Source organism: Ursus americanus, chromosome 4 (genome assembly GCF_024610735.1).
Source record: "Ursus americanus isolate L20-20 chromosome 4, mUrsAme1.1.p, whole genome shotgun sequence".
Lineage (NCBI taxonomy): Eukaryota > Metazoa > Chordata > Mammalia > Carnivora > Ursidae > Ursus > Ursus americanus.
Genome location: NC_142130.1, coordinates 61,987,493 through 62,007,841, shown reverse-complemented (window position 1 = coordinate 62,007,841; position 20,349 = coordinate 61,987,493). Strand labels below are relative to the sequence as shown.

Sequence of the window (20,349 nt, the reverse complement as noted above, 5' to 3'; positions counted from 1 at the left end):
AAAACTGTAGAGGAGGTCAGATAGGTGTAACCTGGTCAACTTACGAGGATGGCCATTTTGGTCTAATACCAACAATGCAAATCCATTTTAGGCCTAGTCTACATGTGGCAGATGGATTGGTGTGAGAATAAAAAGTTCAACTATATCATTTATAATTCATAAACCATTGTATGATGTTCAAAGATCAGGTTGCATTATTGATAGTATTAGTTTCCTTGACCATTGATGGGTCAAAACATTTTACTGGATTACGGAATGTTAACCCAGAACTTGTTTTGATTCTTGGATGTACATAATGATGCCAACTAACTTTATTTACTTTCTTGTTTACATGCGGGGGCTTTTGTTTTTAAAAACTATTTTGTTAAAAATTCCAATAAAGATTTATTGCTGTTACGCTTTTTTTCCCTTATCTTTTACTCTCTTTTTTATGCATATCTGGTAATTTTTCAAAAGAATGATTTTTATTATTTTCCTGGAAAGAAAATTAGGTAACTCTGCTCCTTACATTTTAACAAATGTCTGTTCTAAGAATTAGCAGTTGATACAGGACTGATGTTTGTGAATGGAGTAAGCCTAAGAATTGGTGGTTTCACATGAAATTGATCTGATGAGTCCTTTTCTAGAACTTCCAGGGGATAAACATTTTTAAATAATTATTTTTAAACAGTTAAGTCTTAGTGATTTCCTTGATTTTCAGTCAAACATGGATACTACAAAAGGCGGCTTTGGGACTCAATGGAGAGAGTGGAGCCATTCTGATTTGGCTGTATTTATAAAATGCTCCTGTGGCAATTTTCACAATCATTATAAATTTATACTGTTACATTGTCCTTTACTAAAAATAAAACTTATTTTCAATCCTTAAGATTAGGAAACAAGGATTCTTATACATTGAGTTCAATGAAAATAGAGTTGACCCTTCAACAACGTGGATGTTAGGGGCACTCCCACCATGCGGTCACAAGTCCACATAGAACTTTTGACTTCCCAAAAGCTTAACTATCATAGCCTACTGTAGACCAGAAGCCTTACCAACAACATGACGAGTTGATTAACACGTTATATGTATTATATATTGTACGATAAAGAAAAAGAAAATGTTAAGAAAATCATAAGAGAAAATACATTTATGGTACTGTAGTAAAAAAAAATCTGCATATAAGTGGACCTGCAAAGTTTAAACCCATATTGTTCAATGGTCAACTGCACTGACTTTTTTTTTTTTTTTTGCCTTGCTTTCCCTAACTTCCCTTTTTTGGCAAAAGGATTACTTTAACAATTGTAGTCAAACAAGATTGCCAACAGAGAGTGAGAGAGTATAGCAATACCTCTGTTACCAAGATGTAGCCCAGTGTCACATTCATTACTGGGTGTGGATTTCAGGATATCAGAGAAGTGGAATGTGGTCTGAAAATGTCAGTACTGATGATGATAACAGCTAGTCTTAGAAAACATAAAATGACCATCTGTCAGATGATTATGTTGTACGGACTACATTCCGTGCTCTGAGAGGAGAACCTGGCTCTGGCAGGCCCAGTGGAAAGGGGCTCAAGATTGTGACCCTTAAGACCAGAGGGAATCTGGCAGCTTTGGGCTTTATTTTATTCAACCTGCATAGTGATCTATATTTTATTTTTTGCATTTGAGTGCCTTTGGGAGAAAACTGCACTGTCCCCTGAGCCACAAGGACATTCCTTACTAGCCCAGGAGCCACACTTTTAGCCTGATCCCTGTGGGCCTAATTTAAATATGTGCTCCTATTTTAGATACTCCCTTGTAAAAACAGGGTGTGTGTCCAGAGACTGTGATGACTTTCTCCTTTGATGCCATTATGCAAGAATAGGTTTTTGGGGCAGCAAAAGAACGGACCAACTTTCCAATTTCCTCTCTGTAGAAATTGAGTCCCATCAAGGGACTTAAGGCCATTCTTCTATTCTTGGTTCCTTTAAAAGTCAATTGGATTGAACTCACCTTAGAGGAAGCCTGGGGATTGTGAAGTTTGATTTAAGGCACTAATTGTTGGAATACCGCACAATGGATACTCCCCTTACTCCATCCTGCCATCCTCCCCAGACCTTTGAGTGCAGGTGCACACACACACACCGCTCCCTTCCCTGAGCACTGAAAATATTTTTTTACTAGACCAATCTTTGCACCATTAGAGATGGAAAGGTAAATGGATGAATGTCAACCACTTCTACCAGATAAAACTGAACGTACCAACTGGTATAATTGACAAATAGAGCTTTCCGCTTTAATGGACTATACTGAATTCCCGAAGATTTACCACTGAAGAGTTGACAACAGCACAGGATAGAAAGACTATGGCTAAAGTCAGCTGTGCCATTTATTCTCAAATAATATTCCCAAATTTGCATAGGAAACTACATTTGCCATTTGTTTAATTGCAGTTTAGGCTTCTAAAGAACTATTTTCTATTTTTATAAAAAGATCAATCTATATCTATTAAAATATCTCAATGTAGTAAGAATAAATATTCTCAAAAAACTCATTAATACAAATAAGTGAATAGTAAATACCAGTGCATTTACAACTAACTTGTGAATAACTAAAGATTTGCTATTTCAATATTAAGTATTGATTCAAAATAATTCCTTTTAGGGAGAAAAATTACTTCTCAATGCTAGCTGCATCTAAACTGGAATGACCTTACGAGTGAATGTCTGATGAGATTATGATCATATAGATGTGGTGATGATAGAAGCATACATACATGCTTATTTTTGTTGTAGAAAGTCAGATTAAACGTTCCCAGCAGATTCACATTTAAAGTGCAAAAAAGTCGCTATTCTAGATTTATTTTGCATTACATTTTGTTTCTATCTGCAGCTTTCAGACATGTATATATGCATTTTTGTGTATGTAGAATGTATATATAGATAGATAGATAGATAGATAGATAGATAGATAGATAGATAGATAGATACATCCTATCCTGCCTTTTGCAAACTAAAGAATCCCTTCCCAATTAGTGTGTGTGGTAAGCTGGTTGAATTATACAGAGAAGGAACTTACATATCTACATGGCTGAATAATTTGGAATTTACTCTTGAGTAATGAAAGTCTTTGTACATATATTTTGTTCAACATCTCCTGGGTGCTAGATGTGTACTTAAGCATCGATGATTAAGCCACTGAAAAAGATCTCTTTTTGTTAATAATATATCAAAGTTTCTTGCCATCCAATTAATGGCGATTATGCGTGCATAAACACATATGATCTATAGAGATTATGACCTGTATAATGTGTGGTCTTTATTAAGATCATAAAAACCATGAGACTGGACAGTATAACTTAGTAAGCATTCTAAATCAGTAATAAAATTTGGTCTAATTGTCTCCATTTTTGTCACAGAAGTTATATAAACGTTGCCAGCAGATTTATATTTTAAACGCAAAAAAAGGTCACTTAGATTGATACTACCTTACTGTTTGCTTCTACTTGCAAGTTTCAAAGAAGTGCATTCTTATAAATTAAATAAATATATTCCTTGTATATAATTCCCCAAATTTATAAACTCAATATGTCCAACTCTTTCATCAATAATAAATCATACTCTAACCAATTAAACCAAAGTGATAGTCTTTTCTGGTAGCATCCCAGACGATTTTCTAGGTCGTGAGACTTAAAATAAATTATGTTATTAAGTTAGGCACCTTCGAGTTTGTAGCAGTCATTAACAGCACACTCCTTTGTTCCTTTAACAAAGACCGCGTGCCCGCAACGCGCAAACACTTCCCCAGGAGCCAGAGGAGCAACGGCAGACACGCCAGACGCCATCGCTGCGCTGTTGTAGCTTACCGAGGAGCGGTGTGGGCTTCTCGAACCCTAAAGCATATTTTCTATAAATAAACATCAGAAAAGCGAAATCTCTGGGAAGAATAAAAAGATAAAAAAGTGTCGCTTCTGATTACGATTATTTCTAAATGCACTAATAAAATTCAAAGGCACCTTTGCCCTTATGTGCAAACCAACTATTTAGTTCAAACAAACAGAGCTGAGGATAAGCAGGACATTAGTTAATCAATTTTCTAACTGTCTTCTATTGTGATATTCTTTATTTGGCATTATGACTGAAATGTTAAAAAGCTAATAAACAGCCTTTGAGAAAGGAATCTTAAAGACCCACATGCACACTGTGTGTGTTTGTAGAGAGAGCAAGAGGGAGAGAGAGAAAGATTGAGAGAGAAGCACTGTTTATTCCTATTGCTATCTTTGGCTTAAAAATGTACAGCTTGGCTTCTGAGAATAATTATTTAAAAGAAAATTTGTCAACATTCAAATTGTATTCTTTTTTTAAAAAAAGTAGAAAAGCTTCTGCAAAAGTTATTGATATAAAATGATTTTTGAAGCCAACCAAATAACTAATTTCTATTTTTGTTGGAGAAGAGAAAGGAATGAAAAATAGAAAAAAAGTGGCTATCACACAACAAATTTTATCTGCATTCAAGATGCTCCTTAGAAATAGTAAATAAACTCTGATTCAGACTTGTTTTCACCCGTTTTTCTCTCTGCCTTCGATTGCAAAACCAAACTCTTACTACTTCTTTCTCAAGGTTCAGTTCTTCAGCCATTCGCATGATCTCTTGAGAGGAAGGCTTATTCTGTTCTCCAAAGTGTCTCTCCAGGGCATCTTTAGCAGCAATACTGAGGGGAGGGGGTGGAGAAGGGTGAGATTGTGGTGTTTTTAGGATGTTTGGCAGATCAAAATTAAGTAATGTTGAATATCATAAATATCAACATTAAAATATTTTTTAAAGACTCTGAAAACACTTCCAAAGCTTCAACAAAGCTAAAGGTGCAGTCTCTAGAATATGTAGATGCTTGTCTTAGGGTATCCTGAGCCAAGTCACAGGAGGAAAGAAGTAAGGTATTCTGGGCTTTCTACGTGTATCCCACTCTGTGCCACTAGAGGGCACTAACTTCCTGAAAAGGAAAGGAACACTTGTGCAGGCATTTCTAAATGTCCCTCAGAAATCATGTGTGATTTACAATAGACGAAATGTTTAGTGAACTCATCGACCAAAACAAAACCTGTATTTTAGCATTTCCTCTGTAATTTTCACGCAAATTACCGAAAGATCAACCAACAATCTTTTGGTTTGAAATGCAACGTATCATGTTGGACTTTAAGAGACTGAAACACTGATGACTAGTTTTGCTATTTTTAATAACATAGATACCAAGTTGCCAGAGTCAGATGTATCTAAAACGACAGCAGAAATGATCCCTCTTCGTAGAAGTGATTTTTTTAATTTCCATTTTATCCAAAACTTGTGGAGCAAGTGTTCTTGAATCAAATAAACTACTTTTCCATCAAATGTTTAGAATTACTAGCTCTCCATTTCTCACTACCAAATTATTAAATTATGCTTTTTCACCAGTCTTGTTTTTTCTGTTGACTCTAGACACCATATACTTACATTATGTTGTACCTATATTACCCTCACTCTTCTCTCTGTGTATATCGTATGTATCCCCTCTCCTCTATACGTTGTAATCTATCTCAAGAATACCTGATAGTTGTTCTTCGCTTCCTTTTCCTTTCATTCACGCCCACTTTTTCATTGTATAAAGCTGTAATGGGGAAAAGGGAAGTAATTACAAAAAACAAAGTAGGTTCAAAAAAAAACCTATCAGACTTGAGTTTCAAATGTTCTTTGTAGAACAATGTGAAATAAAGGTGCTATCCATTTTTGTCTTAAATTTTTGCATTCTACATCATTTTATAGTACAAGACCAAGATACAAATGTTAATGCAGAAATACTAACTTTGCAAAGACAACGGTCTATAAATGATATCCTGACCACACTCTTCTTGGAACACTTGCTTTACATGCTTTCAAACCTTGCTCTTTACCCAGCCTTGACATTAGTATGAGTAGATCATTTTATTACATTAGCAATTGCTTATGTACGTACTCGGAAGGCTGGTGTGTACAGATATGCTCTGGTTACAGTAATATCAGGTTATAAAAACTCATGTACAAATACTACCGTATGCACAGAGCCAGAAAATCTGGATGTGTTAAAAAAATCATTTCACCACTTTATGCCTCTGCCACGTTTTCCAGAAAGCTGTCCTTACCGCAGCTTCTTTTCTCACTATATTTTACCTTCTCAGTAAATTTACTTCTACACTTGCATGAGCCTTCCTCTTTTCGGGAATATGAAACACACCTATTTTTCATCTGAAAGAGAAAAAACCCAACTAAACCTCAAACCTCTCCGCTTCGCATAAATCCTAGCAACAGAAGCCATCGTTTTTAGGTTAAAACATCCCAGAGCCTGTAACCTCAGTACCTCCCACTTGCTCAGCTTCCTCCAGCCATTTCGATAATATTGCTTTTAGCTTGCATGCATTTTTAAAGCTGAGTTGCAGGTTTTCGAATCGGCAGATAGTGGTTTGACTGAATTCAGAGCCGTGCACAGCAGCGAGGGCTTCCCCAACATTGGTTTGGGTGTATCCTGTGAAAGGGCAGGAGAGACCCGTCAGCTTCAGCTCTTCCAGAAGTGTTCTTTGTGGCCGGGTATCACAGAAATCATTGTGTCTTGCTTTAACTATTAAATATTGCTTTTAAGCATATGTTCATTGGCAATTTAGAATTACTTAGTAAGTTCAGTGGAGACTAGTCTGGTACTTTAAAAACTACTTGTAGTTAATTTTTTCCAGAAGTAAAAAGAATTCAGACAGGAACCCCCGCCATTCACAGTATTTAGTGAAAATGGATAGATGTGTCATAAACACTTTTTATAAGATACTTACAAATTCTTGCTCTCTATTATTATTAAATATCTGATGATATATGCTCAACAATATAGTATATTAAATATAATGCATAAATTATACGATGATATATTTGTATCTCAACAGTAAGAGTATAAAATTCAACTATATTGTTAAAAGGTACCAAATAAAACTAAGACTTATGCTTACTTCCCCTGAAAACATGTTTATTACAAGACTGTGATCACCTAATATTTTAACTGTATCTCTAAGCACATTTATTATATCATTTGGTAATGTTTCTATCTTCAGGCCAAAGATCCTTACTGGTTGTCTCAAAACATTTTTAGAGTACAAGTCGATATCAACCATCAACATGGAATTTGAAATATTCACAACAATATAAACAGCAAACTGAAAATGGTTGTTATAAAGATGCCTACCGCTGTTTTTATTCCATATAGTAACTGTATATTAATTCAGGGCCTAAAGCTATAAATCTGTATGCATAAAATGGTTACATATGATGCCCATCAATAAATATCATTACAGAATTACCTGTGGTTTGTTCCACAAGTGCAGAGGGTGGAACTATCATTTTCAATCCATTTAAAAGATACACTATTTCATGAATTTAAATCAAGGTTAATTATTATAGTTATTTTATCTTAAAAACACTACTGAAAAGAGAGTGTGCAAAGCCTATGGACAGACGGTTCACAGAGAAAGAATTACAAATGACTGTAAAACACATGAAATAATAATTCTTTTCAATCTTCACTCATAAATTTAAAATGAAACCACCGTCGCGCCTGAGTGACTCGGGCAGGTAAGCATCAGATTCCTGATTTTGGCTCAGGTCATGATCTCAGGGTCGTGAGATTGAGCCCCGTGTGGGGCTCTGTGCTGGTCGTTCAGCCTGCTTAAGATTCTCTGTCTCCCTCTCCCTATGCCTCTCTCCCACCACTTTCTCGCGCGCTCATTCTTCCCCTCTCAAGAAAAACAAAACAAAACAAAAAAACCAAACACACACACACAAAAAACCCCAAAAACACACAAAAAAACTACCATGGGGCCACTTGGACCTATCTGATTTGCGAAGATCCAAAAGATTAAACAATAGTTTTCCTTCAATAATTTAGTTATTCTCTGTGCTGTCAGTCACTGTTCCAAGTGCTGAGGCTATGTCTTTAAGGAAAAATAAAAATTTAAGGAAAAAAAAAAAAAAGAAAAAACTCTTGCTTTCATAAAAATTATATTCTAAGGAGTCTGCCAAGAGACACTCAGGGTGGTGGTAAAATTTGGCACAACCTCTATATAGGCCAGTTTCTCAACATCTATCAGAATTACAAATATACGTGCACTTTAAGAAATTGTGCTTTTAACATGTGTCCTACACATCTATTTACACAGGTACGAAACGGCATTTATGGAGTGAATCATCGTAGGATTGTTTTTTAACAATGTAAGATTGGAGACAACCTAAATTTATCGTCAGTAGGGGACTGGTTAAATAATATATTCACGAAATGGAATTTCATAGACCCATTTAAAAAAAATCTCTGTAAAATTTAATAAGGAAAGCTCTATAAAATAGTTAAATAAAAAATCTGTATGAAGAAATGTATGTATTTGCTTGTATGTGCAAAATATATTTCTGGAAGGGTGCAAAGAAACCAACAACATTGATAAACAGGAAAGAAACATAAAAGATACGTTTCGCTTGCACCCTTTATGCCTTTGAATCATATGAATGGCTCATCTAGAAAAGTTCAAATAAAATAGGGAGTAAAACCAGCACTTCAAAGCTAGGTAAGTTGAAAAAAATATCACTAGTTTAAAAATCTGTGTATTTAGGATATCAAGAATTAACAAGGAAATAAAGGGTTTTCTTGTAGGATTTTCATAATTAGAGTAACTTAAATCCACAGCACAGATAATGAGAAGTATCTTGCACTTCCGAGCAGAGTATAAGAGACTGAACAGTAACATCGTAAGGATTTGCAGACCAAGTTGTATACCCGTTACTCTTAAAAAGTGCATACCTAACTTAATTCTTCTCACTTTAAATTCATTGGCAAACTTCTCAAGTTCTCGGATTTCCGGAGAATCCATGTCTATTGGCTCTTCGACTAATTTACTTTTCCGCCTGAGCTCCTGCTTGAAATCCGTGACTGTGGGGTCCTCCGCCAGGAGAGGCTGGTGCATGGGCGGAAAGCCATGACTCAAGGTATGGTCAGGAAACTTATAAAGACAAGGGGTTAAGCTACCTGTGAAAAAACAGAGAAAGAAAAGAAAAGGGCCATTTGTAATTATCCCCCATTTCTATACAAGCAAAAGTTTTGCCACTTAGAACCCATTATTCCCCTGCAGCCGTCACAATTCTCAAAGGTTAACTGACATTCGGCCGTCTGAAATAGAAGTCAGAGTAGCTTAGTAAAAAGGTGATTATTTCCTTTCCACCTTCCTCAGGGCAGTGAAAACAAAAATAATGCCAAAGGAAAAATAATTAAAATAGAAATAAGCAAATTCTCTCAGAGGTATGTTTTATTTCATTTTTCTCTCAAAAGATATCTGGTTCCTGCGAATCTGAGGTTCCACTGAAACCAGGATGTATATTTTGATCTCTGTTTTCTTAATTCATTACACAAAAAATCAGTGATGTTTATTGGAATCAAGGCATATAGTTAAGTGCTATGCTGGGAAGTTTTCTTAGGATTCGAAAACTGATTTTACAATATTAAGAAGCTCCACTGTTTTATCAGATAATGCTTAATTTCAAGGGGGAAATCGTCATGTCTTCTTAAAAGTTTAACAAAGGCAGGTAAAAAGAAAATTGTGAGAACATAAAATACATTAATATGGTTAAAGAGATTCAAGGAGTGAATAGACAAAAGGTAATTTTTAAAGTTCTATTTAAAAAGTCAGCATCAAGATTTCTTGAAAAGTATACAATATAGTGGAATCATTTCTTGATTATTATTTAAGAAGAAAAATAAGTGGTGGGAAGGGTGCAATTGTAGATATGATGGGCATTCATCCACAGACAATGAAGCGTTAGATCAATTGGGTTAAATGATAAATCACCAAAATGAACCCACTAAAAGATCTATTTTTAAAAAAATTGTCTCCTGATTTCATTCTTTACTTGGAAAGAAGAGTTTCTCAATGGGTGACAGGATAGCATAAGCCAAATTTCCAGACATTTTATTTCTGTTTTCCTTAACACATCACATTTTTATTGGTAGAGATTTCACTTCGATTTACATTAAATGACATTTGTATAACGAAGACATTTTGATATAAATTAAATATTTGGTAATTAGTCATTTTTCTTATGATTATAAATAAATATTTAAACTAAAAATAAATTGCTATAGAATATATGCAATAATCAATCTTGAGAACACTGGAAAAATATATCAAGTTTATGTTACCTATTATTTCTCTCTATATACATTCACAAACCAAAGACATGAGTAATGTAGATTTCCAGAATATATAAATCTTACATTAACATATCAATATGTAATGACCAAAGAATAGTGTAAGTCAGCAAATTGTTGGCTTGTATTATTTATATGACAATATGTAATTATAAAGTGTACCCCCAATAGACTATCTTTTTATCTTGAAGCAAAGTAAATATACAAGTGAGGGGTTAAACAAAATAGCATAAAATAAATTTAGCTGCTGTGAAAAATATTTGAAAGAAAGTATTCTTGTCTAAAAAAATCTATGCTTTTATAAACCAAATTATTGTCTTACTTTTTATTTTTTTATTTTATTTTTTTTTTTTTTAAAGATTTTATTTATTTATGTGACAGAGAGACAGCCAGCGAGAGAGGGAACACAGCAGGGGGAGTGGGAGAGGAAGAAGCAGGCTCACAGCGGAAGAGCCTGATGTGGGACTCGATCCCGGATCGCCAGGATCACGCCCTGAGCCGAAGGCAGACGCTTTAACGACTAAGCCACCCAGGCGCCCCAGTATTGTCTTACTTTTTAAAGTCAGTTAATCATCCATTTTATGCTTTAGTGGGTAGTATATTGATCAGACCAGATAACATTTTTAAAAGCAGTTTTGTCAATTTTTAATTTAGTACATAGTTCCATTTTTGAAAATGGTTGTTAATTTTGGGGTTTATTTCTAGCTTTCTATTAGTTTTGGATTTCTGCTAGTTGAAGTAAAAGGAAAGACTAACGTACGTTAAAAGAATACTGATCACATTTATTTTAGCATTTACTTGGTATTTATCTCAAGACTTTGTTTTCACTTAGGCTTTCAGAGTTAGTAGATATATGAAAAATCTTCTCTTCTTTCATCATTCAAAAATACCACATGTCACTCAAGACACTAATGATGAAATACTCTGAAAAAGAGTAAAAGCAGTGAGCAAAAATTAGGCTGCTGGGTTTTTCTCTTTCTTACTATATTATTTTTTTTTTAATTGAAGTATAATTGACACACAATTTACATTAGTTTCAGGGGTCCAGTCCAGTGATTGAACAACCCGATATGTTACGCTCCGCGTGCTGTCAGTATGGGTACCATCCATCACAGATGATGCCATTACAGCATCATTGACTATGGTCCCTGGGCTGTACCTGTCATCCCTGTGACTCACCCCGTGACTGGAAGCCTGTATCTCCCACTCCCCTTCACCCATTTTGCCCATTTCTCTACCCACTTTCCTCTGGCACCATCACTTTTTTCTTTATATTTATGGGTCTCTTTCTACTTTGTTTGTTCATTTGTTTTGTTTTTTAGATCTCACATATAAATGAACTCATATGGTATTTACCTTTCCCTGACTTATTTCACTTAGCATAATACCCTCTAGATCCACCCATGTTTTCACAAATAGCCATCTCTCTCTCTCTCTCTCTTTTTTTCTGTTTGTTTTAGAGGGGGAGGAGGGGCAAAGGGGGAGGGAGAAAGAGAATCTTAAGCAGGCTGCATGCCCAGCATGGAGCCAGACGTGGGGCTTGAACTCAACCCTGAGATCATGAACTGAGCTGAAATCAAGAGTTGGATGCTTAACCAAGTGAGCCACCCAGGCGCCCCCATCTCATTCTTTATTTAAGGCTGAGTAATATCTCCCTGTGTACATATGTGCAGACTGCTGTTCGATTTTGCACATGTAATGTATTTTAAGGTACTTTAGATAACTCGTTTAACCTATGTCAAATTATTTTTATTTTCCATAAGTAATTTGTTACGTATCTTTTATAGGATAAGCCATAAGTTCTGAATTTGTTAGCAGTCTTGGTCATTATTTTCAATTTTTCTTGCTGACCACAGTCACACACCACTACAAATCTTCCATGTGCTGCTTTGTGCTGTGTTCATTTCACATTTGCCATCTTCCTAGCCTTATGTAAGTGAGCTAGAAAGACTATTTTTTTGTTCACAATTTAAAATTTAGAAAATTTAAGTAAAAGGCAATAACCTCCCTTGGCTGCCGTAATGAATCAACTATACAGTGAAAACCAGAACCGAAGTCCAATGAACACTGCAATAAACCACATCAAAACAAACACCTCGTTCATTTTTCCGGCAGTCTGTCCTCAGGTAAACCTGATGATTTTCCTTTAAAGACATCTGCAGTTTAAACACATTTGGCTACATCAAACAGATGCTTTCAGACAAAGATATTATAATCATTACAATCTTAGAAGATAGTCACCCCTATTTCTGGAAAATTATAAAGGTAGCTTATATGTTATAAATACTCCGGGGGAAAAAATCAACATTTAAAGAATAAATCTGAACACGAGTCCATGAAAAGAGCACAGGAAATACCATGTTCAGAGCAAAGAGGAAAACACGATGTGTGATACGTTTGTGCTTTTCATTCCGTGAATACACGCACAGTTATCCACACAGACGCGGTTTTCCTGGCGCTAACCTTAAACAGAAATTCACGAGGACAGTCACAGGCAAGCCAAACGAACGGCAGTATCTGTGATCCTGTATCTGGGGGAAAGTGCAGAGTGACTGGTATGGTTTCTATGGCAAGATATTTTTAAAATCTTTCTAAAGCATGGATTATTGAACAAGAAAAAAAATAGGAAGAAGATAAAAGAAGCAGGGAGTCCTGCACAGCCAAGGTCTCATAAACAATTTCCAAAACATTGATAAAGCAAAATTGCCTGCGAGCCTAGAGCAGCGCACAGCTAAAGAGCCTGGAAGTGTGCACGGTATTTATAGCCCAAAGTATATCCTCACCCTGTAGATTAATCCAGCAAAGCCCTTCTAAATTGCTGTGTATATAGTTCCGTGCGGCGGAAGTGGGAGAAGGGGTACATCTTCTAAAGCAGGCAATGGGGAGGTAGAGGCGTGGTAGGGGGCAAATTGCTCTTCTGGAGCACGTGGTCCTGCCGATGCTAAGTGACAACATCTCTGAGGTTACAGGCGTGAAGCCGTCAAAGAACACACAGGGAAAGCAGAGGGATACGGTAAAATATGCCGTCTTGCCGGAGACATGCAAAGAAATGTGTATCTGAATATTTCCATTTATTTCTTTTTCATCACACAAGACAATGCAAAGCAAAGCATAAATGTGAATTGTGATCTTTTTTCTTTTGTGCCTTGGTAAATCCTATCCATATACAACAGGGATCCTCCGCCTGGTGGTGTCATTTATCTGGGACACGGCCACGCACCTATGTTTGCACGTCGCCTCTGGCTGCTTTCCTGCTCTAGTGATGAAACTGAGTAGTTGAGAGACTAAGAAAACTTAGGGAAAATACCTCATGTTACTGCTACTGAACTGCCTTTTCTGATTCGGAGGTAAAAAAATCTTCAGAATTACTACTTCCCTCAGAGTCAACACAACCAGAACAAGTTAGGGAGAAAGAAAATGGAAGAGGAGGAGGAGAAAAAAGGAGGAAGAAGAAGAAAGAAGAAAAAGGAGGGAGGGAGGGAGGAGGTGAAAGAAGGATGAAGAGGAGCACAGGAATGAAGAGAAAAAGAAGGAGAAGAAGAAAGAAAATAATTTAAGAGATGGACTCCAAAGCTGACTATATCTCCATGTCAACCATCAAACGGATTTCTGTTGCTTTGTGCATAGGAACAGTGGAGAGGGTGCTTTCAGTCGTAATGATCTTTTCTCTTATTAACCACTTCCCATTAAAAAATAAAACAACAAAAAATGGGCATCCATCTTCGTGGTTAATTCCCAAACCTCTGCTATTTTGCTTTTCTCTTAAAATTAATTTTTAAACGAGGACTCCCACACGGCACCTTGGTTTGGCCATTATATGCTCTGAGCTGGCTGGGTCACTGTCATCCCTGTGTGGCTGAGATACTGTTTCCACAGGAGGGCGGACAGGGTGGACAGCCCGCTGAGAATCCTCGCCAGCTTCACCCAGCTTCGGAAACCAGGGAACAGAAACAATTCCGGACACCCAAGAATTAGTTTGGGGGCTTTTGCTGTTGTTGTTCTTTTATGTTGTGTTTATCTAGAAGAGATTTTGAAGGGCACCTTTAATTCACTGTAGGCTGTTGAATTCCCTAAATTCTCAGGAGTGAAGGCACAGAAGGCATTTAGTTGCAAATGTATCTAAAGAGAAGATCATAGGAAAACGGGTCAGTTGGTACAAATCTGCCACAATTCAACTTCAACAGAGTGGTGGCACTCACCACAGCTCACATACGAAGAGACTGAAACCACTGACAACGTGGATGGGACTAGAGGGTATTATGCTGAGCGAATTAACTCAATCAGAGAAAGACAATTATCATACGATCTCACTGATATGTGGAATTTCAGAAACAATACTGAGGATCATAGGGGAAGAGAGGAAAAAATGAAACAAGACAAAACCAGAGAGGCAGACAAACCATAAGAGACTCCTAATCTCTGGAAACAAACAGAGGTTGCTGGAGGGGAGGGGTGTGGGGGGATGGGGTGGCTGGCTGATGGACACTGGGGAGGGTATGTGCTCTGGTGAGCGCTGTGTATTGTGTAAGACTGATGAGCCACAGACCTGTACCCCTGCAACAAATAATACGGTATATGTTAATAATAAAGTAAAATAAAAATTAAAAATAAAAAGAAAGTGAAGCACATAAAAAAAAAAAAAGAGAGCGAGACCAAAACTCAGAGAGGTTAAGTGACTTGAACAATGTTTGTAATTAGTTCATGGTGCAGCTAATTCATTGCTCCCAATTAGTCATTCTTTTTGCTGTGCCCACACCTGGACGATAAGGCACAGAGGATTCATCTGATAATTGCAAAGTCCTCTCTATCAACCTTAACAAAACGTTAGCTACAGCTCTTCCCTTCCACTGGGTTATTCATTTAATGAAATGCTCAAACTAAACGTAAGCATCAGAGTATGGGTTATAAGATTACCACATTAAAATAAAGCAATTTCATAAGCTTTGAAATGTAGGTCTTTCTCCAGCTTTCCTTTCATATGGTATGTGAGGCAATGCACCTGTCTTTGTTGTAGATGAGAAGATGCTTCTGTGAGTTGTGTGAGATATGTGATTCTCTGTGACTACCCTGGGACTTCTCAGAAAATTCTAATGACATTAACCAGGTTTCTCTCGTGTATTTTATATCTTTGCTCTCTTATATTTGAATTCCTGTGTTTTACAACTCAATTTGTGTAGCTTCTCTGGGGATAAAGGCAGGAGAGTTCGGATTCTCCGAGGTTTAATGTGCTATGATGCAAATACTCACACTAAACATGTCAAAATAGTGACATTCCAACAAATAATAAAGCAGACCACTCTCAAAACATATTCAGATATAATCTCTACACTTGCCATAGTGAATTTTTCTTTCAGTGACAACATATATTTACTTTTAAGACTATGGTGATACATTCAAATCTTAGGATAACCATTTTTGCTCCTCATGGTACTAACCCAGGCTTTGGATCCGTTTAAAGGGCCCTTCTGGGGGCCTCTCCTTTTCAACTGCAGTGGGGAAGAGGGTTTGCTGAGTGCCTGCTGAGGGGACTTACCAGCATAGGCTGGGCTGCCTGTGGACTCTCATTGTGAACCTGGGCCCAGAAACTGGAAACATGTTAGAATTCTCAGGCCAGCTGCAAATTCACTAGGCCAGTAGCCGGTGGCCTTGATCTGGTGGGGAGGGAGGTAGTAGCAAAAACCATCTTAAAGTATTTGGGGGGCGCCTGGGTGGCTCAGTCGGTTAAGTGTTCACATTTTGGCTCAGGTCATGCCTCAGGATTGAGATAGAGCCCCACGTCAGGCTCAGCACTGGGCATGCAGCCTTCTTAAGAGTCTCTCTCCCTCTCCTTTTGCCCCTCTTAACCCTCCCCCCCGCCCCCCGCAAAAGTATTTGGTCTGTGGCTGATGTTATCTTCGTGCTAACCGCAATCGTTGCTGCCTGTCACTGGGTTTAGAAGGCACCTAAAGTTGGACCTGGGTTTGTGGGAATCACTCTGACTCCCCTCCAAGAGACAGCAGCACATGGCCACGTGCTTGTCATTTCCTGTCTTCATAATCAAAATGTGGTGTGGACCACACGAAGCATTCTGCCTGCACCTCTAGTGGCTAAATGCACATTTTACCATTTTTATAATGAAAGGAGTTTATCATCAACAAAGGCTGTTCTCATTAACCATGAATACTGATTATGTATTAAATATATGAATCATAAATGACCAGTTTTCAAAGGGAAAAATATGGTTGTCTCTATTTCATAATTATTTAAAAAAAGAGAATCTAGGATTTACAGGTAATCACTAAGAACATCAGTCTTCATTTTACTAGTTTATTCAGAATGCTGCTCGGTAGGATGTGAGTGAAGCTAATTTGTTCTGGAATATTTTATTTTAAAGATTTAGTGTTTTATTTAGTCTCAAACTGAAAAAAATATGGAGAAATTAAATGTTGGTGAACTAATTTTTTTGTTCAATTTTATTTCAAATTAAGAGTCCTAAATCCATGGGGTTTTTTTTCCGTCACTTATTCTAGATGATAACAAAACACATCAGTGAGAAAAGATTTCCCTAATATAGGATCCCTTATTCGAAAGCTTCTCCCTCTCTCTCACGTGCACACACACTCTTGTTTTCTCACACCGAGCCCCAGGAGTTTACTGTCACCCATCAGATTCTCTCCCTGCTGCAGTAATGAATAGAAAAGATTAAAGAATAGCTAAAAAAACGTGGGTAGAAAACTGTGTACTCTATGAAACCATCAAAATCTTTTTTCTGGCCATACCCTAAAATTAAGTCGTTAAGTTTTGTTCTGAATGGATTAGGTCAGATTTTCCTCTTCCTTAAGGCACGTGTTATCACGGCTTTCCTACAAGCATCAATAAATAATTAACCTCGATTTAGTGGTGCTTTATTTATCCAGCGGAGAAACATAAGTTACTTCAACTCTTCAATCTCATTGAAGACTAACAACTGTGAGCTGCCACAACTTCAGATGACTATCTCTAAAGCCACTGCAATTGACTCTTAGCTTTCAATGTCTTATTTATCTTTATGGACCAAATGTCCAGAGGACATAGTGCAGGGAGGGACATGTTTTGTACACCTGTGCTGTCTGCTTGGGTAGCCGCATGAGGTTCGTGAGCACTTGAAATGGGGCTGGTGCAACTGAGGGACTCTATCTCAAATTTGACCTTATTTTAGCTAATTTACGTTTAAATGTAAATAATTTAGGGGAAGGAAGGGAAAACTGAAGGGGAAGAGATCAGAGAGGGAGGCAAACCATATGAGACTCTTGACACCAGGAAACAAACTGAGGGTTGCTGGAGGGGGGGTGGCTGGAGAGATGGGGTAACTGGGTGGTGGGCATTATGGAGGGCACATGCTGTGATGAGCACTGGGTGTTATTCGCAACTAATGAATCATTGATTATATCAGAAACTAGCGATGTACTATACGTTGGCTAACTGAATTTAAATTAAAAAAATTTAAATAACCATATGAGGTTAGTCACTACCATATTATTACGGGATCGAGCCCACTGATAACATCAAGTGACGATCAGCAGTTTGGTAGTAGTTTAGAGTAAAAACCATACAAAGCAAACAAAAGAATGAAGCACAGACGTTCAGGGTTATGGAGAACAGGGGCAATAAGGCTTAACCACTATGGTCACTGAAGGCATCCCGTGTCAGGGAACATTTTGATAAGTAGTGGTTTACCAGCAATTTCCAAGGTTAAGAGTTGAGAATTTCATGATATGCTCTGCTCAAAATTCCCTCAGACCCAAGAAATCCATCTAGGTGTCCCCAAACTCAATCTCATATACACAGACAGTTTTTCTTACCTGCCATCACTCCATAGGTCGATGGCTGGTTTCCATAATGACAGGAAGGAACAGAGTAATGAAGTCCCGTTGCTGTGTTTCCCAACGTTGGCACCGAGAAATATGCACACAAACATTTAGGAGTTTGGATCAAAGACAAAATAGACGGGACTGGTAAGAAAATGTATGAGGATTCAAGACACATTCATTTCATTGCAAAAATACACATTTATGTGATTCTTAAAGTTATATGGCAGTAATTTGTTTTCACTTGGGGGAAATTCTCTGATGAATAGGTTAAAAGCAGGAATCAAAGTTTGTCTCAAGTAATCAGATCATAAATCATCAGTGTGGATGATAGCATTCATTAACTATGCTGTGCTCTGTGAAGGGGTGACTGACCAGTTCATGTTGCTCAACCGGGAGTTGCAGAATCCTTTAGGTTCCATCCCATATAGATATTACAATAAACTGACTAGAGGAATAATCTCTTTAAAATCTCGTGTAATATGGTATTAAATAGCGGTCTTTCTCCGGAAGAATGAATACAGAAATCCACTCTTGAACAATCTTTACTTCTGCTTATTCTCCTAACAAATTTATTCCATCAAAGAGAAAATGGCCAACCAACTAGCCTCTAATTGGATACAAACCCCAGTAAATTCAGAGGTTTATGAAAAATCTGTGACAATGTATGATGCATTTATGCTGATGTTGAAACCAAAAGGTGGTAGGTTTTCTGCATGCAATCAGTTCAACAATTCCAATAATAAAGCTGGTCAAAAAAAATTGATTGCTGAATGACTTGAGATCCATAATGGTTGAACCCAGTATATAAACATAACCATTCATAAATAGTTACTTGCCTTATGGAATCAATGTATATTATGAAAGTAAATTTAAATTCCTTAATTTTTAGTAAACTTTAAACATGAATCACCAAGTTGACTAGAGTTTGGGTATTGACAATAAAACCACTGTTTCTTTATGTATTTTATTTTCTGATTTTTCCTTCATAACCTGAATATAATGGTGGGTTTTCATGAATATATGATCATAAGTCCTTGAATAAATATGATATATTATAAAGTATAGAATTAGAATCCTTTGAAAATATTGAGATACAATCCAGTGATTAAAGACATGAGGTCACTTCAGAAAGCAAAACATCTTCTCTTACTATTGATAAATCTTCAATATTTTAAAATATCTGCACAAATTTTCATTTTATAATTAACATGTAGAAAGAACTGAAGTCATTTTACATTATAATGGTTACACGTAAAAATCTTACTATGCAATCTAAAATTAAATAAACAAGAAATCCATGTAATATCCAAGTGTTCTTCTCATTATAAGCAATATTTCTAGTTTCTTACCTAGTAATTTATAATTTGCTGGAAAAATTATAAAATCAATGCTATTATCATATATTTAAATATTATTTAAGTATCTATTTAGATTAGATTATTTAAAATATATAATTAGTTATGTGATAATTGTTTAAATTTATTTCTAGTACATATTTTTGGTTAAAATACTTTATATTTTCTAAAAAATGTGTTTGGAAACTCCCATTATTGTCTTTTTATTTAAATTGTGAGAATCTTTGGTAGATGAAAAAACAAAACAAAACAAAAAACCCCTTTATATTAATGATTTCACCAAAAATCCAAATATTCACTCTCTAGATTTTAAAAATTCAGCTGCATATTAATCCAAACTTACATATGAAAGAAACTGAAGACTTTGTCCATTTATAAAGCTACTTTAAAAACTTTGTTACCGCATGAAGGACGCATTAGCAACACATACCTATTTGATACATTTGAGACCATATATTCAAATTTTCAAGCTTAATTTTTATGTTAGAAAGTTCCATAAGAAAATATTAAAACTTGGTTAGAGAAATTGAAGCCTATCCAGAATTCAGTTTTAAGCTATTTTAACACAGTTTGTGGGCTCTGAATGCTACATATTGCTTCTAGCTTTGATTTTTGAGTTATGAATTATGCTAAAAATGTTTGTTAAAACCACTTAATTATATTCTTCTTTGAAATCCATTGTTGTTGGTATTGGGAATCATTCAAGGTATATGGCTACTACAAAGTATATGGCTGTTTTTAGACACAGTAAAACCAGATAAATCTTTAAGATAAAGAAGTAACACCTTTCAACACTATTTAGACTGTTTCTTTAGTTTTGTTCCTGACCCATAAATGTTTACATAAACATGTTTTTTTTTTTTTTGGATTAAAAACACCCAGACTCGCTGTTTACTTTTGTAGAAAATAGATCTTCCTTATAATAAAACCAACAATTGAAATTACTACACTTAATAGTATTCTTTAA

General features: G+C 36.2%; 1 protein-coding gene across 2 annotated transcripts in view; it reads right to left on the bottom strand.

Moving 5' to 3' along the window:
• Positions 1-4,344: 4,344 nt before the first annotated feature.
• Positions 4,345-20,349, bottom strand: part of POU1F1 (POU class 1 homeobox 1) — a 305,780-nt gene continuing 289,775 nt past the window's right edge. For both annotated transcript variants that reach the window (XM_045785668.2, XM_087861717.1), the window contains 5 exons: positions 18,019-18,090; positions 8,798-9,022; positions 6,329-6,493; positions 5,542-5,602; positions 4,345-4,672 (listed from right to left, as the gene is read on the bottom strand). In XM_045785668.2, the coding sequence (XP_045641624.1) occupies positions 4,462-4,672; positions 5,542-5,602; positions 6,329-6,493; positions 8,798-9,022; positions 18,019-18,090 (734 nt within the window). In that variant the 3' untranslated portion in view covers positions 4,345-4,461. The remainder of the gene's footprint in view (positions 4,673-5,541; positions 5,603-6,328; positions 6,494-8,797; positions 9,023-18,018; positions 18,091-20,349) is intronic.